At 40.7% G+C, this 21,731-nt stretch overlaps 1 protein-coding gene and 1 non-coding gene across 8 annotated transcripts in view; one reads left to right on the top strand and one right to left on the bottom strand.

Moving 5' to 3' along the window:
• Positions 1–17,976, top strand: part of EVA1A (eva-1 homolog A, regulator of programmed cell death) — a 168,583-nt gene extending 150,607 nt beyond the window's left edge. For all 7 annotated transcript variants that reach the window (XM_017947670.3, XM_017947669.3, XM_009184503.4 and 4 more), the window contains one exon: positions 16,686–17,976. In XM_017947670.3, coding sequence (XP_017803159.2) covers positions 16,686–17,059 — 374 coding nt within the window. In that variant the 3' untranslated portion in view covers positions 17,060–17,976. The remainder of the gene's footprint in view (positions 1–16,685) is intronic.
• Positions 17,977–20,583: 2,607 nt separating this feature from the next.
• Positions 20,584–20,718, bottom strand: LOC116270461. The gene has a single exon (XR_004178492.1). It is a non-coding gene; the product is annotated as a small nucleolar RNA U109 (small nucleolar RNA).
• Between the last annotated feature and the right edge of the window lie 1,013 nt (positions 20,719–21,731).

Here is a 21,731-nt window from a genome sequence, read left to right as displayed (position 1 = left end):
AAAGAAAAATTGTGGGAACAAAGTATGTGTAAATTATCAACTGAGAAAAATATTAATAAATTATCATTTAAATAATTTTACCAATTTGCTCTTAAAAGATATATGAGAAGCCCCTGCAACAGTGTTTTCGAACTTTTGAACTTTGACAATCTCATAGATGAAGAATAATATCTAAGTGCTATTTAATTTCTGCTTCTCTAGATAAGAGGTCAGGAAGCTTTTTCTTTAAAGGGTGAGACAGTAAATATTTTCAGCTTTGTGAGCCAGTCTCTGCTGTAACAACTCAACTCTGCATTGTCGCACGAAAGGAGACATAGACAATGCACAAATGAATGGACATCATTGTGTTCAATAAAATTTTATTTACAAAAACTTATGGCTGGGCAGACTTGGCTTGTAAGCCATAGTGTGCCAGTCCCCATTTATCATATGTTAAAGAGCCATTTGTATTTCTTTTTCTGTGAACTGTCCATATCTCTCTTTCATTTTTTATTGATCTTTTTCTTAATACTCTTTCTAGGCACTTTTCCTATATTAGTCCTTTGTGTCTGTTACATATTACAGATATTTTTCCTAATTTGTCACTTGTCTTTTGACTTTGCTTATAGTAATATTTTTCAGAGCAGGAGTTTTGGGTGATTATTTTTCCCTGTTTAACCAATATTCGTTGAATGTGTAACTGCAAGTACAATTATGCTGACTGTTTAGTATTTAACCAGAATTTGAATCACATTTCCCATGACATTGGTATGAGGGAGGCAGTCTCTCAGGAGTGAGGGAGCCTCACCCTCCGCAACTGATAGTCACAAATTTGGGCATTTGAGAAGGTATTGTAGTTCTGAGTTTTCTCATTCCCCTTTATACTGTGAATCCTATGAGGGCCGAGGGCCTTTGTGTCCTTAGCCTTTAAGCTATGCCCAAGGCATTGAAGACTTGCAGTAAATGTTTATAGAATGAATATAAGTAACCATGTATTAATATATATAATTTGTAAATTTTTTAATATTTAAATTTTTATTGATTTATAACATGCATACAGAAACATATGCACAAAACATTTATGGAAAGCTGATGAATTATTACAAAATAAACTTGTGAAACCAAGAAATAGAATCAGACTTGCTCATTCCCCTGATAATCACATTCTCCTTCTCCTTCCAAAGGTAACCAAAATCTTAAGAACTAAGTATAGATCAACTCTGTCATTTCATGTGTTTTATTACAGAACATTAAAAACATACACAAAATACCAAAAAATATAATAGACCTGTCACCCAGCTTTAACATCTATTAGTCATATGTTGTTTTTGTTTAATCTATACTTCAAACCATTTCCCACCCCCCACTTCATTAGGTTTTCGATTATTTTTTAGATAAAATGCCTACACATTGAAAGGTACAATCTTAATTGTACCTTTTTGACAAATCAGTGTACCCATGTAAACTTCCCCTCTTTTAAGAATTGAATTATCCCCTTTAACAATCATTAATGTGCATAGAAATTACCTCAAAGTATTATTTAAAATCCAGATTTTTATAAAATACATGTGAGTTTTGACTGAGAATTTGTATTTTTAAAGAGTGCAGATCTGCAGAGTACATGGTAACTACAATGTTCCTTTTATCTATAGTAAATACAATTTGATGAATAAAATTAAAGAAAATTGACCTAGAGTAAAAGGATGAATCAAAACATCTGTACAATATGCTATCTATAGGAGCATTTGGTTAACAATAACATAAACTAACCAAACAATCTGATCGTTTTAATAACCAAAATTAGCCACAATCTTACTATTGTTTTCATAGAAGTGCTCCCTCAGAATAAAAAAAATTTAGTAACATGAGAGGGTATTGGTTAATTGGTTAACTGGTTAACAGCAAATATTTGAAAGTAAATGTCTGATAAAATTAAGTAATGGATATCTTTTCAAGCCCATCAATGATCTTACATAGTTACCCAAAATTCTGTCATTTATAGCAAGTGCAGATAATTTTCATAGCTTCCTATTAAAATTATATTGTAATGCCCTTATGCATTTTAACTCAGTTTTCTTATAAAATTCAGCAACTTAAATTTTTATATGACATATGATAAGTTCCCCTTAAATTCAATTTAAATTTACTGAATTTTATTGGGCAGTGTCTGTGCATCCACCACCCCGTATTATTTGGTGTTCCTCCATTTGCACAGGCATCACAGCTAGGGAAACAGGAATTCACAAGACACGACACAGGCTGTCCTCTGCATCTCTTTCTTCCTCAGGGCATCTGTTCATCAGTCAATCAAGTCATGTGAGAGTACAGGTTATATATTTTGTGGCACAGAGGGTATCATTCCTCTCCTCAGAGGAGGAAAAGACCAGAAGGTCCTCTTAGGGGGACACTTACTGGGAGGGCTGACCTCCCTAAGGTGTGAGGCTCTGATCAGCAGGTATAGACTTTTCAGGAGGGAGGGATGAGGCAGCCATTCTGAACCTGCAGCTCTACTGTCTCTTGTCCCATCTGAAGACAATTCTGAAGGGCTGTTCTGGGCTGTCTGGATGGTAGAGGTTGAGGAACAGTTTGGGCTTTGATGTGGCTCAGATGAGGTGTGTCATAGGGGGCCCCTATACTCAGTATCTGGGCTGGTGCCTTTGAGGTCAGTAGGTTGCCTTTTTGCGTCCAACTCCATTTTCACTAGGGAGGAGGCTGGAGAGTCTAAATGGCTTCCAGAGGCCCCCTCTGATTATTTTTGGAAGATGGGCACTGAAAGGGGCAAAGTCATTATCTTTGGAAATTCTCAAAAGTCTAGTTGGAAACCTGGAAAGACCTCTTGCCTGGTGCCTGAATACTCAGTTGGCAGTCCTAGCCACATAGATGGTTGATAGGCATAGAGCTGAGTTAGCATTTATATCAGCACAACCTTGCGTCGGGTTTGAAGAAGTGGCCAGGATTACTGTCTTGGTTACAGGCTGGAGAACATAATGAAAGCAAACTTCAGACCTGCTGCTGACTTTCATCTTGGCAATGATTGTTGGGTCCTAGGCAAAGTGCTTGATTGCAGCATGAGGCCAGTCCATAGATCTGCCTCCACATAGCAGCTGTCCATAAGGTAAGAGGGAGCCCAGTTTATGTCTTGATGGGAGGCTCTGCCAGGTAGAAGAATCACATCTCAGGTTTCCTGATAGCTGGCTGACGTGTTGAAAACAGATCCAGGACAGATCTGCTTTTGGATGTGTGGACAGGCATTAGCCTTTCAGTTTTGCTGATGCTTCAATTGAAGTCTCCTAGGAAACTTCTGTGCTAGGTTTTTCCTCTGCAGTTCTTGCCTTGCCTTTGCCTTTGTTCTTCCTGTGAGTCTTGGTAAAGGGCTATGGAGTCTGGAGTTGCTGGGGCTTCCTCAGTCCCAGGTTCTACTTTTCCTTCTTATTTGGTCCAAGGGTTGTGGGAGAGGGCCCCACCCCAGCACTTCACTGGGCACCTTCTGGTCCTGGCCATGTGTCCTAAGACTTGATAGTTCTTACACGTTCTCTTGGAAATGATTAAATTTGTTTCTTCCAAATCTCACCATAAAATTGCTGCTCCAGAAAGATGTATCATGGACATTCTGCTTTTGTGCATCCTCCCTGCATAGGATTGAAGCTGTGCCTACTCTGGTTTCAGAAGCATGCAGTAGAGTACTAAAAGTTAATCTAAAAATGGTTTCAGACACTCATCAGGGAGCTTCCTGCATGGGCTGAGAAATGCCAGGACCCCAGGCCTCCAGTACTACCCCTAAGGAGGGGCTCACAATTTGTAACATTTTTTAACAGTTGGAATATCCTCCGCTAAAGAGGGTTTGGTGAAAGTAGTACTTTCGTACACAGATGATAGCAAGATAAATTAGTGTACCACTTTTCAAAATCCACTTGGCAATGTGTATCAAGAGCTATAATAATATGTATCCTGTTTGACACAGAGATTCCTTTCCTGAGAATCCATTGCAAGGCAATAAACAACAAGCAAAAAAGGAAGTAGCATGAAGCACAAAAATATTTCTTCTATTATTATTTTTCAAAATATTTCCTCATAACAACCTAAATATCCAAAGGCAGGAAGCAGTTTTTGTAAACTGGCACTTTCACTGGGAAGAATACTGTGTAGCCATTATTAGGCATGATGGAGGGAGACCATGGAGCAATACTGAACAGTGTTATATGCTGTGTACATGTGAAGTGTACATGTACAGTGTATGCAAAGGAAAAGATATGAATTATATATACATGTCTGTATAGATACTCTGGCTATAAGCAGGTAAATATGAATAAATATGTGCATGTTTATATGATAGAGAAAGAACAAAGGAAAATTCACTATACTACACACGTATAGTTATATTCAGGTTGTGAAATTATAGTGATTTTATAATTTAAAAAATTCCGTACTCTTTTTTTTTTTTTTTTTTTTTGAGGCAGAGTCTTGCTCTGTCACTCAGACTGGAGTGCGTGGTGCAATCTCGGCTCACTGCAACCTCTGCCTTCCAGGTTCAAGTGATTCTCCTGCCTCAGCCTCCCGAATAGCTGGGATTACAGACGCATGCCACCATGCCCGGCTAATTCTTTTCGTATTTTTAGTAGAGACAGGGTTTCACTATGTTGGCCAGGTTGGTATTGAACTCCTGACCTCATGATCCACCTGCCTCAGTCTCCCAAAATTTCCCTACTCTTTTAATGTTATACTGGCACATATTTATACACATACCCACATACATACGCATACATATGTATCTACATATAACAAATTTATTAGCTGAACTTTTGGAAATGGTGTCTTCATAATTTAGTTCAGTGAATATTGTGAGATATGCACCATGAGCAACACACTGTGCTGAATGCCCAGAGAATCCAAAGTGAATCAATCATATGGATTCTGCCTTCAGAATCCTCACTGTCATGTGGGAAAGATAATGGTTATATAACTAGTTATAACGCAACCACATAAAGTGCTGCCCAGACTGGAGGGGCTAATTAATCACACCCTTCTTCTAAACTCAAGGACCCAGAAAGGCATTCAAATTTTGAAGTTGACCTCATCAGTGTCAATTTCAGCAGTGGTAATGCTGGACGGAATAATGTGTCAGGGCCTTCTACCTAGTCCGTTGAGTTCTAGGGCAGCTATGGGATTGTAGGTCTTTCCCTTGCAGGGGAAGAAAAGTGAGCCAGTGGATTGGGAGGAGGGGCAGGGCAATGGATGCTTCCTTGTGGGGTGTCTATTGCCTGTGGGAGGGGATGAAATGAGTGAATTTTTTCTTTTTTTTAAATTTAACTCTAAGTCCTGGGATACGTGTGCAGAACGTGCAGGTTTGTTACATGGGTATACATGTGCCATGGTGGTTTGCTGCACCCAGCAACCTGTCATCTAGGTTTCAAGCCCCGCATGCATTAGATATTTGTCCTAATGCTCTTCCTCCCCTTGCCCCCCACCCACTGATAGGCCCTGTATGATGTTCCCCTCCCTGTGTCCATGTGTTCTCATTGTTCCATTCCCAGTTATGAGTGAGAACATGTGGTGTTTGGTTTTCCGTTACTGTGTTAGTTTGCTGAGAATGATGGCTTCCAGCTTCATCTATGTCCCTGCGAAGGACATGAACTGAAATCAGTGAATTCAAAGGAGAACACATCAGAGCCAGACAGGTAGGAACAGAGATTTCTCAATACTCCTTCCTGGGGAAGAACAAATCAGAGATGGAAGGAAAAGGAAGGAAGCGTCCTCCAGCATTTTAGAGAGGCAGTAGTGTTAGTGGAGGTCTTCCCTTTCCTATGAGGTGGGGCAGAATGCTATAAAGAGATGTTCTTTTTTTTTTCTTTTTTTTTTTTTGGCAGAGTCTCACCCTGTTGCCCAGACTGGAGTACAATGGCGTGATCTTGGCTCACTGCAACCTCTGCCTCCTGAGTTCAAACGATTCTCCTGCCTTAGCCTCCCGAGTAGCTGGGATTACAGGCACCCACCACCACACCCTGCTAATTTTTATATTTTTAGTAGAGATGGGGTTTCACCATGCTGGCCAGGCTGGTCTCCGACTCCTGACCTCATGATCTGCCCGCCTTGACCTCCCAAAGTGCTGGGATTACAGGCATGAGCCACCACGCCTGGCAAGAGATGTTCTTACAGCGCCTAAAGCGTTTGGAGACGAGATTTTGCTAAGCACTCCCTGACTACACACAAACCCCATGATTCTCTTTAATACCCACTTTTTAATTTTATTATTTTGAGGGGTTAAGATTGTATTTTATTAGTACAAATTTATGGGGCACATGTGAAATTTTGTTACATGTATATAATGTGTAGTGATCTAGTCAGGGCATTTAGGGTGTCTATCAACCCAAGTACAATACATTTGTATTAAGTATAGTCACCCTGCTGTGTTATCAAACATTGAATTTATTCCTTCTATCTAACTGTATGTTTTTACCGTGTAACCTGCTTCTCTTCATCCTCCCTGCTGCCCTCCACTCACCTTTCCCAGCCTGTTATCTGTCTTTCCACTTTCTATCTGCATATGATCAAATTTTTTAGCTCTCACATTTAAGTGAAAACATGCAATATTTGTCAAAACCAATTTTAAAAGCCTTTCCTTTTCACTCAAGGAATCGGAAGCTTCAGAGCCAAGAAGAAAGCCCAGGCAGACAGAAGGTTGCACTTGCATGAGATCAGCTGGCCTGGTCTGGGCTGGCTGCTGCTGCTGCCCTCTCCTGCAAGGAGTCTGTTGGGCATGATCTGACCTCTGAAGGTGCAAATGAGATTAGCTTCAGGACCTCTACATAGGGCCTCTTCCTGCCCATGAAAACAATGACCTGCAGGAAACAAGATACAGCAATACATTTATTTTTATTTATCAAGGGAAAACAACTGACAATAGCCCTCCCCACTCTGCTTCCTGGGTAATTAACAGCTGTCTGGATCTAGTCAAGACCAGGGTGGATCATTGGCGAAGAGGAAGTGACCTGGAGCAGAAAGTATTAGAGGAGAGAAAAAACAATCACCTTAGAGCTTCAGTTTTGAATTTTGTGGGAAAAGGATGAAGAGGCATGACATTAATTGTATCAGCTGTGAAAATCCGACCTGAGTCACCAACTTGGGATCCAGTGAACTCCCTTACCCAGTCTGGTTGCTCTTACTGGGCTTGTCCAGGAATCCACATCTGGATGCTAGAGACAAAAGGGGATGTTTTCTGATCTGGGAGGCAGGACAAGGTGGACTCATTAAGCTACAGAGGGAGCACAGTGGTTTCCAAGATGGAGTTCAGAAACTATCTTTGATGTTAGGCCTATATAATAGGTGGGGTGAGGGCAGTATGTGAAAGCTAGAATTACTTGTTTTTCTGCCTTTAATTTCGTTTCTGTTTTGGTCAAAGCATGAACTTTTGAGTATCAGGCAGAATTACATTTGACACCCTCATCTCGGCCTCAGCTTTTAAACAAGAGTAACCCTACTTACCCTGCTGAACAGTGGTAATGGCTGAAGGTATTGCAGATGATCAGCATAAAGGAATTATTCCAGATCTTGGCAAAGAGAAGCATTCAGTGAATGATAGCTCTCTCACTCACTCTATGTATGTATGCATGTATGTATGTATCTATCATCTATCTGATATCTTCCTCCCTCTTTCCCTTTTCCTCTTGCCTTTCTTCCTGTTCTCATCCCTCCCTTTCTTCCCCGTGAGTGCATATCTATGTCTCTTTGTGCATGCATGTATGCAATATGTGTATCTGTATATACCCTAATATTTTTAAGCATTCTTAGATTCCAGAATAGGTAAAAGGGTGCATGTAGAGGTGCCACTTGTGAAGGGACTGGGAAGTAGAAGGAGTATAACTCAAGCTCTGCTATATCTGTTCAGCATTTATAGGTTTCTCTTGACTTGTATTTCACTGGATTATGTGGCCATTGTTACTATGTTAGAAACCTTCATGGTCTGAAAACCCCTGTAGGGAATATAGGAGTCTCCAAGAAATGGAGATAGATTTATGGAGCTCCAGATTCATACTCCAGGGAGGACAGGGTTATGTTTGCTGCCTTAGTGGATACATGAGCTATCTAGAGGCTTTAAAAGACAGCTTATCCCAAATTTATTTCTAACCTACAACATGGATTGGTTAAATTAAGTTCTTTTAATGCTACTCACTTTAACAGAAGAGAGGTTGAGTTATTGCATAAGTTGGGCAATAAAGCAAGTGTAACTGATGTACTCTTTCTCTGTCATGTCCTCTTTCTCTCACTCTGGGATCCAGGCAGATTTTCTCTTGGTTGGGGAATTGTCTTCTTTGGGTTGAGGAGACTGAGGGAAGATGCAGTGTTGGTATCTCCTTCTGAATCATGGCTTACCTAGGCAGGTTCTCTTCAAGGCTTCATGGTGTAGGAGACAGAGGATAAGACTTTGGTCTGAAGGATCATCCACAGAAAATGGATGTACAGTGCCAATCACAGGAGCTTTGCCTGCTGATTCCCACTTACTCTGTCTGCAAGGTCCCTTCCTTTACCCATGAGAGCAGAGCCAGCTTCCCATTGTGCAGCTTCTTCAAGGGCATTATAGCAGATGTGGGCCAGTCCCTCTCTTTGGCTCATTTCATTCTAGCTCAGAAAAGCTGTGGCATAACTATAATTGGCTCAATTTATTTCGCTTGATTAAAGAGGCGAAGCCAAAGTAAGGCCAGAAATCAAAACCTTTTTTGTTGCCAGGGCATGCTAAGCAGTATAAACTCATTTCTAATTTATATACTCAAAGCCATACCTCCTAAACCAAAGTATATGCAGGATTACTTTAAATTCTTCTTTTCCTAAGGGGAGAATTTTCACAATAACCTTATGTAGAATTTTTATTTCACACTCATAATAAAGTGACCTTTAATAGAACTCTAAGAAAACTCCTTTAGAATGTTTCATACTGTCAAAAGAAGGAATTAAACGTTTGTGAAGTTCAAGGCATGTCACTTGAGCACTACATCAATGTAAGAAAGACTCAGTTTTATTGAAGGTTAATTATCAATTGGAAAAAATTCACTAAGGGGCCCACACTCTGGCATTCCAGCAGTCAGGGATAAACAGGAAGAGGAGGATGTGTTTGTGGGTCAAGAGTGGACAATGAAGTCTTTGGCTTGTCTGGACTAAAGGCTCCTGTGGAAGAGTTTGCGGAGATATGATTGAAAGGGAGATTGGAACCAGATTTTTGACAGCCTTGAGTGTCCTCTTTTTCTTTGTAAAAGTAATAAGGCAAATAATAGGAGTCAGATTTTAAAGTGTTGCTTTGACATCCATGTGCAAAATGAATTGAAGATGGAAGGAAATGGAATCCAGAGTTAGAAAACTTGCAGGTGCGGGGAAATGGCAGTGAGTAGGCAAGAGATGGAAGAGACATGAGAATGGCTGAGATTAATTAATTTATGGCTAGAAGCCAAAGAGTGAGTCAAAAAGATGACTCTGGGCATTGCGCACAGATGACTGAAGGGAGCCTCAGGCGGAAAGGGGAAGGTTGAAAAGGGGAGGGAGGGAGGAAGGGAGAGAGGGAAAGAAAAGAATAGAGAGAGAGGTAAGAGAGATAACTAGATGTTTGAGATAAAAAGAGGATGAGATCAATGTGAGTTACATTCTGTATGAAGTTGGAAGGTACATGGGAGTTTTTAAACATAAAAATTCAAAAAACATACAAATTAAAATTTACAGGAAATGTATCTCTTAAGGAGATGGATGAGTTTCCTCCTTTCCCCTCAATTTGTTTATGTATTTATGTATTAATGAATAAATATCACTTATTGCCAGAAGGAGGCATGATTCAGTGACAGTTCTATTTCTGATTTTTATTTGTATAGTTATGGGTGTTGAGAAAGTTTGTTTATATAAACATGCAGACAAAAACAAAAGAAGTTTTGTTATAATTAAGTCACCCAGTCTTTGAATTAAGTTTCATCATATGCCAAAAATCAGAGTGATCCATCATCAAAAGTTATTTTGATTTATCAGCTGACAACCTGATTAGGCCTTCCTTCAGTTTTGTTGAAAACCAAGAATTGGAAACTGACTTGGAAAAGGATGTGTTACCAGTTGTTAGGGGCTTTTGCCTCCTGTCATTGACATCAATATTTCAATATTTGGAACTGTTATTTTGCTTGGTGGTCATTTTTGCACTCTGGGCAGCGCACCATAGTAAGATGGGATGTAGGGGAAAGGTCTGACTTGAGTTTAGTGAAATGGGGGAAGCAGTGGGTGGTGGGTGGTGTAGAACAGGTGAGCCTGTGCTTTCCACCACAGGCACCTTCTCAGGCAGATCCAATATAGGAAAGAATAAAGAAAATGGCTGTGTAAGGTCTAGAAATAGATTTCCTTAAAACCAGCTGTGCCTGTTCACCTCTTAGGCACATGTTCCCACTGTGAAGACTGCTTATCTTGAGTAAGGCTGAGCGGTGAGATGAAACTCAGGCCCTTTTAGACCGACAGGGACTTAGGCATAGTCAGTGGCCTGATGGCTTCATGAGTTTGTGGGCAGAGGCAGCACCTTGGGCTAGCTAACCAGCCGTCACCCTGAGTAGAATGACCTTATTCCTACCTGATGCAACTAGTGGCAGAAAATCAATTCTGTTAGCAATTGGGAGCAGATTTCTGAGGCAGAGTCAAGGCTCTTTCAGAGGAAAAGGGCTCCTAGGGAACTCTGGACAAAGTAGACAGGTCCAAGACCTGACCCTTGGGAGATATTCTATCTTGATAAACAGCAGAACCCATTTCTCCAGCAAATGAGCTTCATTTTGCTTTATCCCAGTGATTTTGACTTTTGAATTATCACTAGAACTAGGTTTTGTAAAGACCACTCTGGACTGACCCTTTATGGCTTTTTGGTTTTCCATTTCCTGTGACCACTGACTTTTCTCCAATTCTGTACTCTCTGAGACTGCCCCAGTGGTACCTCATGCCCGCTTCCATTATTTCACTCGGTTGTGCTCAATTCCAATTATGTTTATTGCATGTCCATTTCTCCTGTCAGGCTTGAAGGTCTAGTGAGGTTGTGATTGGCTCAAGGTCACTTAACTAATAAATGACAATGCTTTCCTCCCACTTTACAAAAGAAAGGCAAATTATTGGATTTAACCCAATCCAGGGAGGCCAAGTCCAGGGCTTTTATTTGCCCCAAGACATGTTTTCTCTATCTGAGGGCTTAAGAATTTTCTAAGTTGCTCTAGAATCTAGATAAGACTCACGCCCATTCCAGCCTGTCATTAGATAGCATGTTTTTGTACACATTGTGCATGTTAATTATAATCAGGCAGACATGAGCAAATCACAAATAAATGCAGATTGGTGTGGAGTTCATGGACTGTTCTGGTCATTATTTCCTCCGGGAAAAAATCAATCCTAAGATAAAGGTGGGGCCTTTGATGTGATCCCATAGCGCCTGGCATAGGAATATGCTATTTGTAAGCAAATGAGTTCTGAGAAGACCATCTTTAAAAAAAAAAAAAAAAAGTGTGTGTGGTGCAAACTTAAATTTATTAAGTCACTCAGTAGTGCTACAACTAGATGTACAGATACATTGACAACTTAACATTTGGTTCACTTTTAAAAGTAAACAGCATCTCCATCTAATGGTGAGACATTAAGCTAATTGTTAAATAATATCTAAAACAGATCTTTTCCTGAAACAGTGTTGCTAGATTTTAAAAAATTAATACACATTGTATACAGCTGTTTTGAATTAACATAAAAATTGAAGAGGTAGTACAGAAGGTTCTCATATCCTCTTCTTATTGGATTTTTTGTTTTTTTTTTTTTAACTTTTATTTTAGGTTTGGGGTTACCTGTGCAGTTTTGTTACATGGGTAAATTGCATGTCACTGAGGTTTGGTGTACGAATGATCCCATCACTTAGGTGGTGAGCATAGTACCCGATAGGTAGTTTTCCAACCCATTACCCCACCCCACCCTCCCCCTCTAATAGTCCCTAATGTCTATTGTTCCCTTCTTTATGTCCATGTTTACCCAGCTTTTAGCTCCCACTTATAAGTGACAACATGCAGTATTTGATTTTCTATTCCTGTGTTAATTTGCTTAAGATAATAGCCTTCAGCTGCATCCATGTTGCTGCAAAACACATGATTTTATTCCTTTTATGGCTGCTTAGTATTCCATGGTGTACCATGGAACACAAATGTGGAAATATGTACCACATTTCCTTTATCCAATCCTCTGTTGATGGGCACCTAGGTTGATTCCATGTTTTTGCTATTGTGAATAGTGCTAGTGCTGCAATACACATACAAGTGCAGGTATCTTTTTTGTAGAAAGATTTATTTTCCTTTAGATATACACCCAGTAGTGGGATTGCTGGGTCAAATCATAGTACTGTTTTAAGTTCTTTGAGAAATCTCCATGCTGCTTTCCACAGGGGCTGAACTAATTTATAATTCCTTTTTTTTTTTTTTTTTTTTTTTGAGACAGGATCTCACTTTGTCACCCAGACTGGATTACAGTGGTACAATCTTGGCTCACTGCAGCCTCTACTTCCCTGGCTCAAGCGATCCTCCTGCCTCAGCCCCAGAAGTAGCTGGGACTACAGGTGTGCACCAGCATGCCTGGCTAATTTTTGTGTTTTTTGTAATGATGAGTTTTCCACCATGTTGCCCAGGCTGGTCTCAAGCTCCCTGAACCCAAATGATCTTCCTGCCTCAGCCCCTAAAGTGTTGAGTTTATAGGTGTGAGCTACCATGCCCAGCCTGGTGTTCCCTTTTATGCACAACTTTGTCAACATGGTATTTTTTTACTTTTAGTAATAGCCATTTTGACTGATGCAAGATGGTATCTCGTTGTGGTTTTGATATTGATCGTGATTTCTCTGATGATTAGTGATGTTGAGCGTTTTTTCGTATATTTGTTGGCCGAATGTATGTCTTCTTTGCAAAGTGTCTTTTCATGTCCTGTGCTCATTTTTAATGGAGTTGTTTATTTTTTGCTTACTCAATTGTTTAAGTTTTTAAAATAGATTCTAGATATTAGGACTTTGTCAGATGCATAGTTTAGGAATGTTTTCTCCCATTCTGTAGGTTGTCTCTTTACTCTGTTGATAGTTTATTTTGCTATGAAGAGGCTCTTTAGTTTGGTTGGATCCCACTTGTCAGTTTTTCTTTTTGTCACAATTGCATTTGGAGACTTGGCCATAAATTCTTTGCCAAGGCCAGTGTCCAGAATGGTATTTCCTATGTTTTCTTCTAGAGATTTTATAGTTTTAGGTCTTGCACTTAAGTCTTTAATCCTTCTTGAGTTAGTTTTGTATATGGTAAAAAGAACGAGTCCAGGTTCAATCTTCTGCATATAACTAGCCAGTTATCCTAGAACCATTTATTAAATAGAGAATCTTTTCCCCTTTGCTGTTATTGTTGACTTTGTCAGAGATCAGATGGCTATAGGTGTGCAGCTTTATTTCTGGGTTCTTTATTCTGTTCCATTGGTCCATGTGTTGGTTTTTGTACCACTACCATACTGTTTGCTTACTGCAGCCTTACAATATAGCTTGAAGTTGGGTAGTGTGATGCCTCTGGCTTTTCTTTTTTCCCCCCCTTAGGATTGCTTTGGCTATTTGAACCCTCTTTTGGTTCCATATGAATTTTAGAATCATTTTTTTTTCTAATTCTGTGAAAAATGATGTTGGTAGTTTGATAGGAATAGCACTGAATCTGTAAATTGCTTTGGGCAGTATGGCCATTTTAACAATGTTGATTCTTCCAATGCATGAGCATGGAGTATTTTTCTATTTGTTTGTGACATTTCTAATTTCTTTCAACAGTGTTTTGTAATTCTTGTTGTAGAGATCCTTCACCTTGGGTAGCTATTTTTTAGATATTTTATTATTTTTATGGCAATTATAAATGAAATTACCTTTTGATTTGGCTCTCAGCTTGGACATTGTTGGTGCATAGAAATGCTACTGATTTTTGTAGTGATTTTGCATCCTGAAACTTTACTGAAGTCAGTTATCTGTTTGAGGAACCTTTTGGCAAAGTTTTTAGGGTTTTCTGGGTATAGAATTATATTGTCTGCAAAGAGTGATAGTTTGACTTCCTCTCTTGCTATCTGGATGCCTTTTATTTTTTTCTCTTGATTGCTCTAGCTAGATCTTACAAGACCACCTTTTATTTACCCAGAAAGGGACGTTTACCAAGCACTTTCACATGCATTATCTACACTGATCCTCCCAACAGCCTTGTGTAATATATGGCCCCTCAGCATTGACACTGATGCCATGGAAGCACCAGGAAATGATGAGAAGGGAATAGGCTTTGAAACTGAACAGACTTGGGTTTGTTTGCTTGGGCCTTTCTACCTTGTCATGTGGCCTAGGGATGTAACAGTACCTCTTTTTACTTCTGCCTTTTATTTCATAAAAGACAACCAGCAAAGGAGGAAAGGAGGAGAAGAAAGAAATAAGTGGGCTATTTTAAAGATTGAGGCTGATGATGTAATGGATTTCATGAAATTTTAGGAACATATTTGGACAATAGTTTTTTCTTTTCTTTTTATTTCAATAGTTTTGGGGGTACAGGTGGTTTGTGGTTACATGGATAAGTTCTTCAGTGGTGATTTCTGAGATTTTAATGTACCCATCACCAGAGCAGTGTACACTGTACCCAATGTGTAGTCAGAGAGATTAATTTAGATGATGACATCAAGATTATAAAAAATCTTAACAATCTGGAACCAGGGTGAAATGAAATGAAGTTTTTGTGTTTGAATTGAAAAGAATCCCAATAAGTAGCACACAGAAATAGAAAACACAACTTAATGCCGTTACCTTTGTGAACGTGACCTGGAACAAGCCACTAGACCACCATGTAGGTTAGTGTTGACTTGCCATATAAGGGGGAACACATTGGTCTTCAGTAGGCTTGAATTTACCTAATCGTCCTAGCATTTGGTCCAAGTGTCTCCATCTCATTCTCATGCTCACAAAATGCCCCTATGACTCCCTCTCTCCTAGGGCCGGTTGCCCCCACAATGTGCTTCCATCATTAACAGCCCATTATTTTATTTTCTGCCCATTGCTTTCATCTGTCTCCCCAGTAGACTAGGTGCATTCTGAGAGCAAGAACTGAATCTTATTTAAGTCTTTGAATTTCCAGAACCTACAAAAATTGTCCAAATATACACAAAGGCATAAGAATAATATAATAGACTCTGGGGACTCAGGGGAAATGGGTGGGAGGCAGGTGAGGGATAAAAGACTACCCATTGGGTACAGTGTCCTCAAGGCCAGGCCTGTTCTTTGTCCTGGTGGGTACCTAGAAATGAAAGTTGTTCACCTAAAGACTCCCATTCTGTTAAGCACATCTTACAGGGGTCACAACTAGGCCCACTAAGCATACTGATCATCAACAGAATGACTGTTATCTTCTCTCACCAAGGAAACAGCTCAAATTTCTCCTCCCCTATCAGTTAACCTGCTGAGGCCACTCCTAATTACCTATACTGGCTTTCAATGTGTGACTGATTGCAACTATTGCTTTTTACAAAACTACCCCAAAACTTAGTGGCTGAAAACAGAACACATTTATTATCTCCCAGTTTCTGCAGATCAGAAATAGAGTGTGGCTTAGTTGGGTTCCTTGGTTCAAGGTTTCTCACAGGCTGCTGCAAGGCTGGGACTGTGGTCCCCTCAAGACTAGATGGAGGGATGATTCACTTCCAAGCTCATTCACATGGCTGTTGGCACCATTCAGTTCCTCAAAGGGTGTTGGCCAGAGGTCACCCTTAGTTCCTTGACACTTGGATTTCTCCATAAGGCAGCTCACACATGGCAGCTGGCTTCATCAGAACCAGCAAGTAAGAAGAGCCCCAGAGAGGGAGAGAGCAAGAGAACAAGACAAAATCACAGTCTTATGTAACCTAATCTTAGAATCACCCATTGCTTTTGCCATATCCTACAGTCGACCCTTGGTATATGCAGGGGATTGGTTCTAGCATCCCTGTGTATACCCCAATCCGTGCATGCATACTGAAGTTCTACAGTTGACCCTGCAGAAGCCACATATTTGAAAAGCTGACACTCCTTATGTGTGGATTTCTCATCTCGCAAATAACGTATTTTCGATCCACATGTTTGTTTGAAAAAACTCCATGTATAAGTGTCCTGTGCAGTTCAAACCCATGTTGTTCAAGGGTCAACTGTATTTCTTAGAAGTAAGTCACTAGGTCTACCCCATAAGAGGAGAGGATTTCACAAAGGTGTGAATACTAGGAGATGGGGTTCATCTCAGAAGCTGTCTGCGACTGTGATGAAAGGGTAATTCAGTTGGGGTGCATGAGCAAATTCACAAGTAAAGATGTTTTGGTCTAGGTGAAAAGAGGCTTTAGATAAGATACATCTCTTAAACAAATGACACCTAAGCAAAGCTGCTTGTGTACAGTAGGTCTAAATAATTACTGTTTTTCTTTCTTTTACCTTTTCATTTGGGAAGAATCTCTAAATCAAAGTTGCAAGAAGAGTGAAAGAATCTCATATTCTTTTACAGATTCACCGTTTGTCAATTATATTTTGAATACATTATAAAATATATCACATGGGAGGACAATATTTGTAACCATCAAAACTTTGGAGCCTGGTGAGAGGTGTAGGCTGGAGTCGTATTGGATCTCTGCATGTGGAATTGTCATCTCTCAAATGCTTGCTTTTCCTCTTCTTCCTCCAGAAAATCCTGAGCGAGCAGCTCTGTACTTTGTTTCTGGCGTGTGCATCGGGCTGGTGCTGACTCTGGCTGCTTTGGTGATAAGGATCTCTTGCCACACAGACTGCAGGCGGCGTCCCAAGAAGAAGTTCCTGCAGGACAGAGAGAGCAGCAGCGACAGCAGCGACAGCGAGGACGGTAGTGAGGACACCGCGTCCGATCTCTCTGTGCGGAGACACCGCCGCTTCGAGAGGACTTTGAACAAGAACGTGTTCACCTCCGCGGAGGAGCTGGAGCGCGCCCAGCGGCTGGAGGAGCGCGAGCGCATCATCAGGGAGATCTGGATGAATGGCCAGCCTGAGGTGCCCGGGACCAGGAGCCTGAACCGCTACTATTAGGGAGCAGCAGGACCCCGGAAACCACTGGAGGCCGCCTGGAAGGGAGAGGATCTGCAGGGACAGTGGGCACAAGGAACTGAACCCAGCTCTGCTAATATTGTGATTTCAGAGAAAAACCAGGACATGCCCCTTTTCTAGCCAGGGGGATTGCTCCTTTTTAGCCAAATGTATGGAGAAGTAGAAAAATCAAAGCAGTTCATCAGTCTTCCAGGTCTTGGAATGGTGCTGAAAAACCCTCTCCAACACTGTGGATGGAGATCGGAGAAACGCGATTTTGGTTTCTCTTGATTTCTGAGGATCTCAGAAGTTTCTGCAGACTTCCTTGCTATGTGTTATTCCTTTGCAAAAGGAAAGATCATTATAGCATGAGGGCTTGGAATAGCAGGGTGAACTTAACCCAATAAATGCAATTTCCTAAATGGCTCCATGCTATGGAGGTGATTCGGAGTCAAAAAGCGTGATCCATGCTTATTATTTAAGGCTGATTTTTAAAATCTCGTTTTGCAAGGGCAACGCCGTCCATTTTAACTGGCACCTCAGGGATTAAAATCCTATTTTTTAGTATAGTTCCCATCTCATTCATGAAAAATGAATACAACTATTGTATTATGGGAGATGTGTCAGTGAACTAGAAAATGTCAATAACCTCAAAGGATGAAGGGTTTTTATTTTAAATAGTTTATAAAATATATATTGACATGCATATTTGAAAATGCTGCATAAAAATAAAAGTGGTGTGTTTTCCCCCTCTTTGGAGACAAGAAAATTTTATTATGTTTCTAGATAATTGTGATTTTAAACACTTTTGTTTTTTAAAAAAAAGTTTGAATTTCAAAGAAAAGAATGGAAATGAGAGGTAAGGATTAAAGCCAAAGTTAAGGATGGGAATTAAAAAAATAAACATTACATAAAATCTTTTTGGTTTCATGGCTGTCTCTGTGGTTACCCTTACGTTAAATGACAGCTCTTTTATATATATGGGTATGGGCTTTTGCCAGGCCCCCTCAAGGATTAGAGTAGGGAGATGGTTCCTGTGTGATAATGGGCTTTTCACTTTCTGTAGGTTATATGTATGATTGCTATAGTTGTTAAGCAGACAGAGGAATAGAAGACTTACCTAAAGCTAGAAATAAGATGGTAGCCCTTATATGAAAAGAAGTTGGTAGAGAAGGAAGAGAAGCCAGGCTCTGCCACATTTAGAAATAGGTTACAGAGGACAAAACATCCCCTAGGCTGGTAAACAGGAAGAGTGAGACCTGTCTCTCTGTTTACTCCCTTCTTTTGCCATGGAGTGGGTTCCTAGTCAGTCTATCTGGGTGCTTCAGGGCCTTCCTGCTGCGAGAGTCTCCCCTGTTCATTGACTTTGTCACCATGCTTAAGAGGATGGTCAGGAAACTTCCTCCGGTGAGGTCTCTACTGCTTTAGCAACCCACTTTTTATTGTAAGGACTCTTGGAGGGCTGTCTTAAGAACTGAACAATCACAATCATAATCTCTGCTTGCCAAGGGGGCAATAAAGTTCACTTGAAACACTCAGTCGCTGGCCTGATTATATAATTTTGGGTGGCTGGCAACATTGCCTGGCTAGTTACAAGTGCCAAAAATCTTGCTGAGTCAGCATCTCTGAATCTGGATCCTTGCCCTTGTGGTTTCAGTCCCTTAGCAACAATTGCAGGAATCATCCGATTCCTCTGGGCTTTAGATTAATGTCATCTATCCTTGTCTCCACCTCTTAGAAAAATGGAACAATTGGGAGCTGATTTCCATCACCAGAGAGCATCAAAGCTGATTATGAGGCAGGATTATGAGCCTTATTGGGTAGGGAATGCAGTAGCTGAGGTGTTTGGGAGGGCTCCGGGGTATATGCCTGTCTCAGTTCTCACTCCCATATCCTTTTGACCAAGTCCATAATGTTCTTGTAATTATGGTGGTGGGGACATTGTCTGAGGCATAAAATACACTAGGTAGCAGCTGCTTCACTTTCATATAACAAGGATTACAGCTTTTCAACCTTCCCTATCTTGATTCAACCAATTCCACATTTTGGGGTTATCACTTCACACCTGGTTTTAGTTTCTGTAATAGAACACTTGCATTTGCAACAGAAAGATATTCCACTTAAGAGCATTTATTGATCCACACAACTGGAAGGTCATGGCTGGATCTGAGGCTTCAGAGATGACTGGATCCAGGATCTTAAATGCTACCAAAAAGTTGCTCTTTCTTAGCCCTCCATTTTGCTTCCTTCTGCCGCTGGTTTCATTGTCTTCTACTGCAGATGAAACTGTAACACACTTGTGCAATATAGTGTATTCAGGTGCTTGCTTCTGATCAAACCCCCCACACAGCTCACCCACTACATATGTGCATATTTGGCACAGGTTCATGGCTTGTTTAGCTCAGAAGTCAGAAGCAAGACACAATGTGGAAGGGATGCTTTTTTGGTGCAGGTTCCCTGGTCTTTGGAAGTTTCACAAAGAAGCACTAGTGGACAAAATTCTGAGATAACTTTCGAAGTAAAGATGACTTAGGAGCCCAATAAATCCGCTTCAGGCATTAATGCTCCCACCAACTTCCTTTAAGAGCCTCTTCCTGAGCTGCAAGGGACAGGTGGTCATTTTCAACTCATGGCATCTCTAAACGCACTCAGCTGAACCTTTGCCATGTGGCAGGGAGCACACCATAGGGACTTTGGGATTTACGTAGTTTCAGATAAGGACAGAAGAGAAAAAAAAACACCTTACTCTGTGGCTTAAAATATAAAATCACAGGAAGGACTCTATGGCTTGGCTTGTGTAGGTCGATGGATGAAATCACCAGTCATTGTGATCAAGAGACTGAGCTTCTCTAAGTGGAAAGTGGAGATAGGATGCTAGGCAGGCACTCGCAATAGCCACTGCACCAGTCTTTTCTGTCTTTCTTGGTTTTCCTACTCTCTCTCACAGTTTTTCTTTTTTATTTTTCTTAATGCTTTATCTTCTTTTCCTCAACCCCTTCAATATGGGTCCATCCTTCTCACCTTGAAGCGCTGGTCTTCTCACCCTGCATCCTGAGACATCTCATATATTACAGTGACTCTAAAGACCACCTACACACTGATGACTTGAAAAATCTCTTTCCAGTCCTGGCTAAGTTTCAGACTCATATACCCCACTGACCTCAACCACAGGAGACAGTTGTCCCACAGGATACATTTGGCAGTGTCAGGGAGACATTTTGGTTGTTACTGCTGGGTGGGTGGGATGCTATTTGTATCCAGTGGCTAGAGGCTAGGAATGCTGCTAGACATTCGATAGTGCCAAAGCCAGCCTTTCAGTCCTCTCCACCAATGCCCCAGCAGTGAGTGAAGAAATCTCCAAGTTATTCCAGCCCCCAGCCATATGACTCTTTCCAACCAAAGCCTTAGACATTGTAGAACAGAGATAAATCACCCCTGCTGAGCCCTGTCCAACTTCCTAGTCCACAGAATCCAGGAACACAGTAAATTGGTGGTATTTTTATGCCACTAAGTTTATTTTCCCACTTTTATGAAGGAGAAATACACTACCATACAACCTCTACCCTAAGGTTGGCCACCCTGAGGAGTCCTTTTTACATGTAGCATGTTATGAATGTATTACTGTTCCCAAAGGATAGAGGAGCAAACATTTCTATATGCAGTATGCCCCTAAGTTTACAATAAATAGCTGGACAACTTCCCAAAACTGCACTCATCTTCCCCCTACACCTATGTCTCTACCTATATTTTCTGTCAGTTAATGATATGGTTTGGATCTGTGCCCCTGCCCAAATCTCATGTCAATTTGTAATCTCTAATGTTGGAGGGCGGGCCTGGTCAGAGGTGATTGTATCACAGGGGCGAGTTTGCCTCTTTCTGTTTTTGTGATAGTGAGGGAGTTCTCATGAGATCTTGCTGTTTAAAAGTCTGCAGCACCCACCTCTTCTCTCTCTTCCTCCTGGTTCTGCCATGTAGGATATGCCTGCTTCTCCTTCGCCTTCTGCTCTCATTGTAAGTTTCCTGAGGCCTCGCAACCATGCTTCCCATATAGCCTGTGGAATGATGAGCCAATTATTACTCTTTTCTTTATAAACTACCCAGTCTCAGGTAGTTCTTATAGCAATGTGAGAATGGACTAATACAGTTAATGACAAGGAAAGTTACAAGGTTACCCAAATCAGAAGCCTGGGACCATTTCAGTTTTCTTCTTTTCCTTGAAGTTTCACGTATAACAATTAACAATCTTCCCAATTTTAAGTCATTAATATTTCTTACATTGATTCTTCCTGTACAGCTTAGTTTAAGCCCTTATCATCTCCTGCCTAAACAATTGGAAAAGGCTCCAAACTGTTACCTAAGTCTTGCCACCGGCAAAGCCATACTGAATACAGCTACCAAGGTGACCTCTATTAAATGCATGGCTGCTCATATACCAATCTCTCTTTTAAATCTCCCATTTTTTCCCCATTGCTTATTTAAAATGTGCAAATACTTCTATATAACATACCGGGCTCTCTATAGAAGGCTCCTGCAGCTTCATCACCTGTCCTCCTTGCTCATTCCTTTACATTCTGATAATATCGAATGGCTTATAGTTCTCTTCCACACTTTTTATGCCAATTGTTGCTTCTGTCTAAAATACCTTCCCCTCTTTCTCCCACTTTTCTACCTATCC

Source organism: Papio anubis, chromosome 14 (genome assembly GCF_008728515.1).
Source record: "Papio anubis isolate 15944 chromosome 14, Panubis1.0, whole genome shotgun sequence".
In the NCBI taxonomy this organism is placed as follows: Eukaryota; Metazoa; Chordata; class Mammalia; order Primates; family Cercopithecidae; genus Papio; species Papio anubis.
This window is presented reverse-complemented; position numbering and strand designations above follow the sequence as displayed.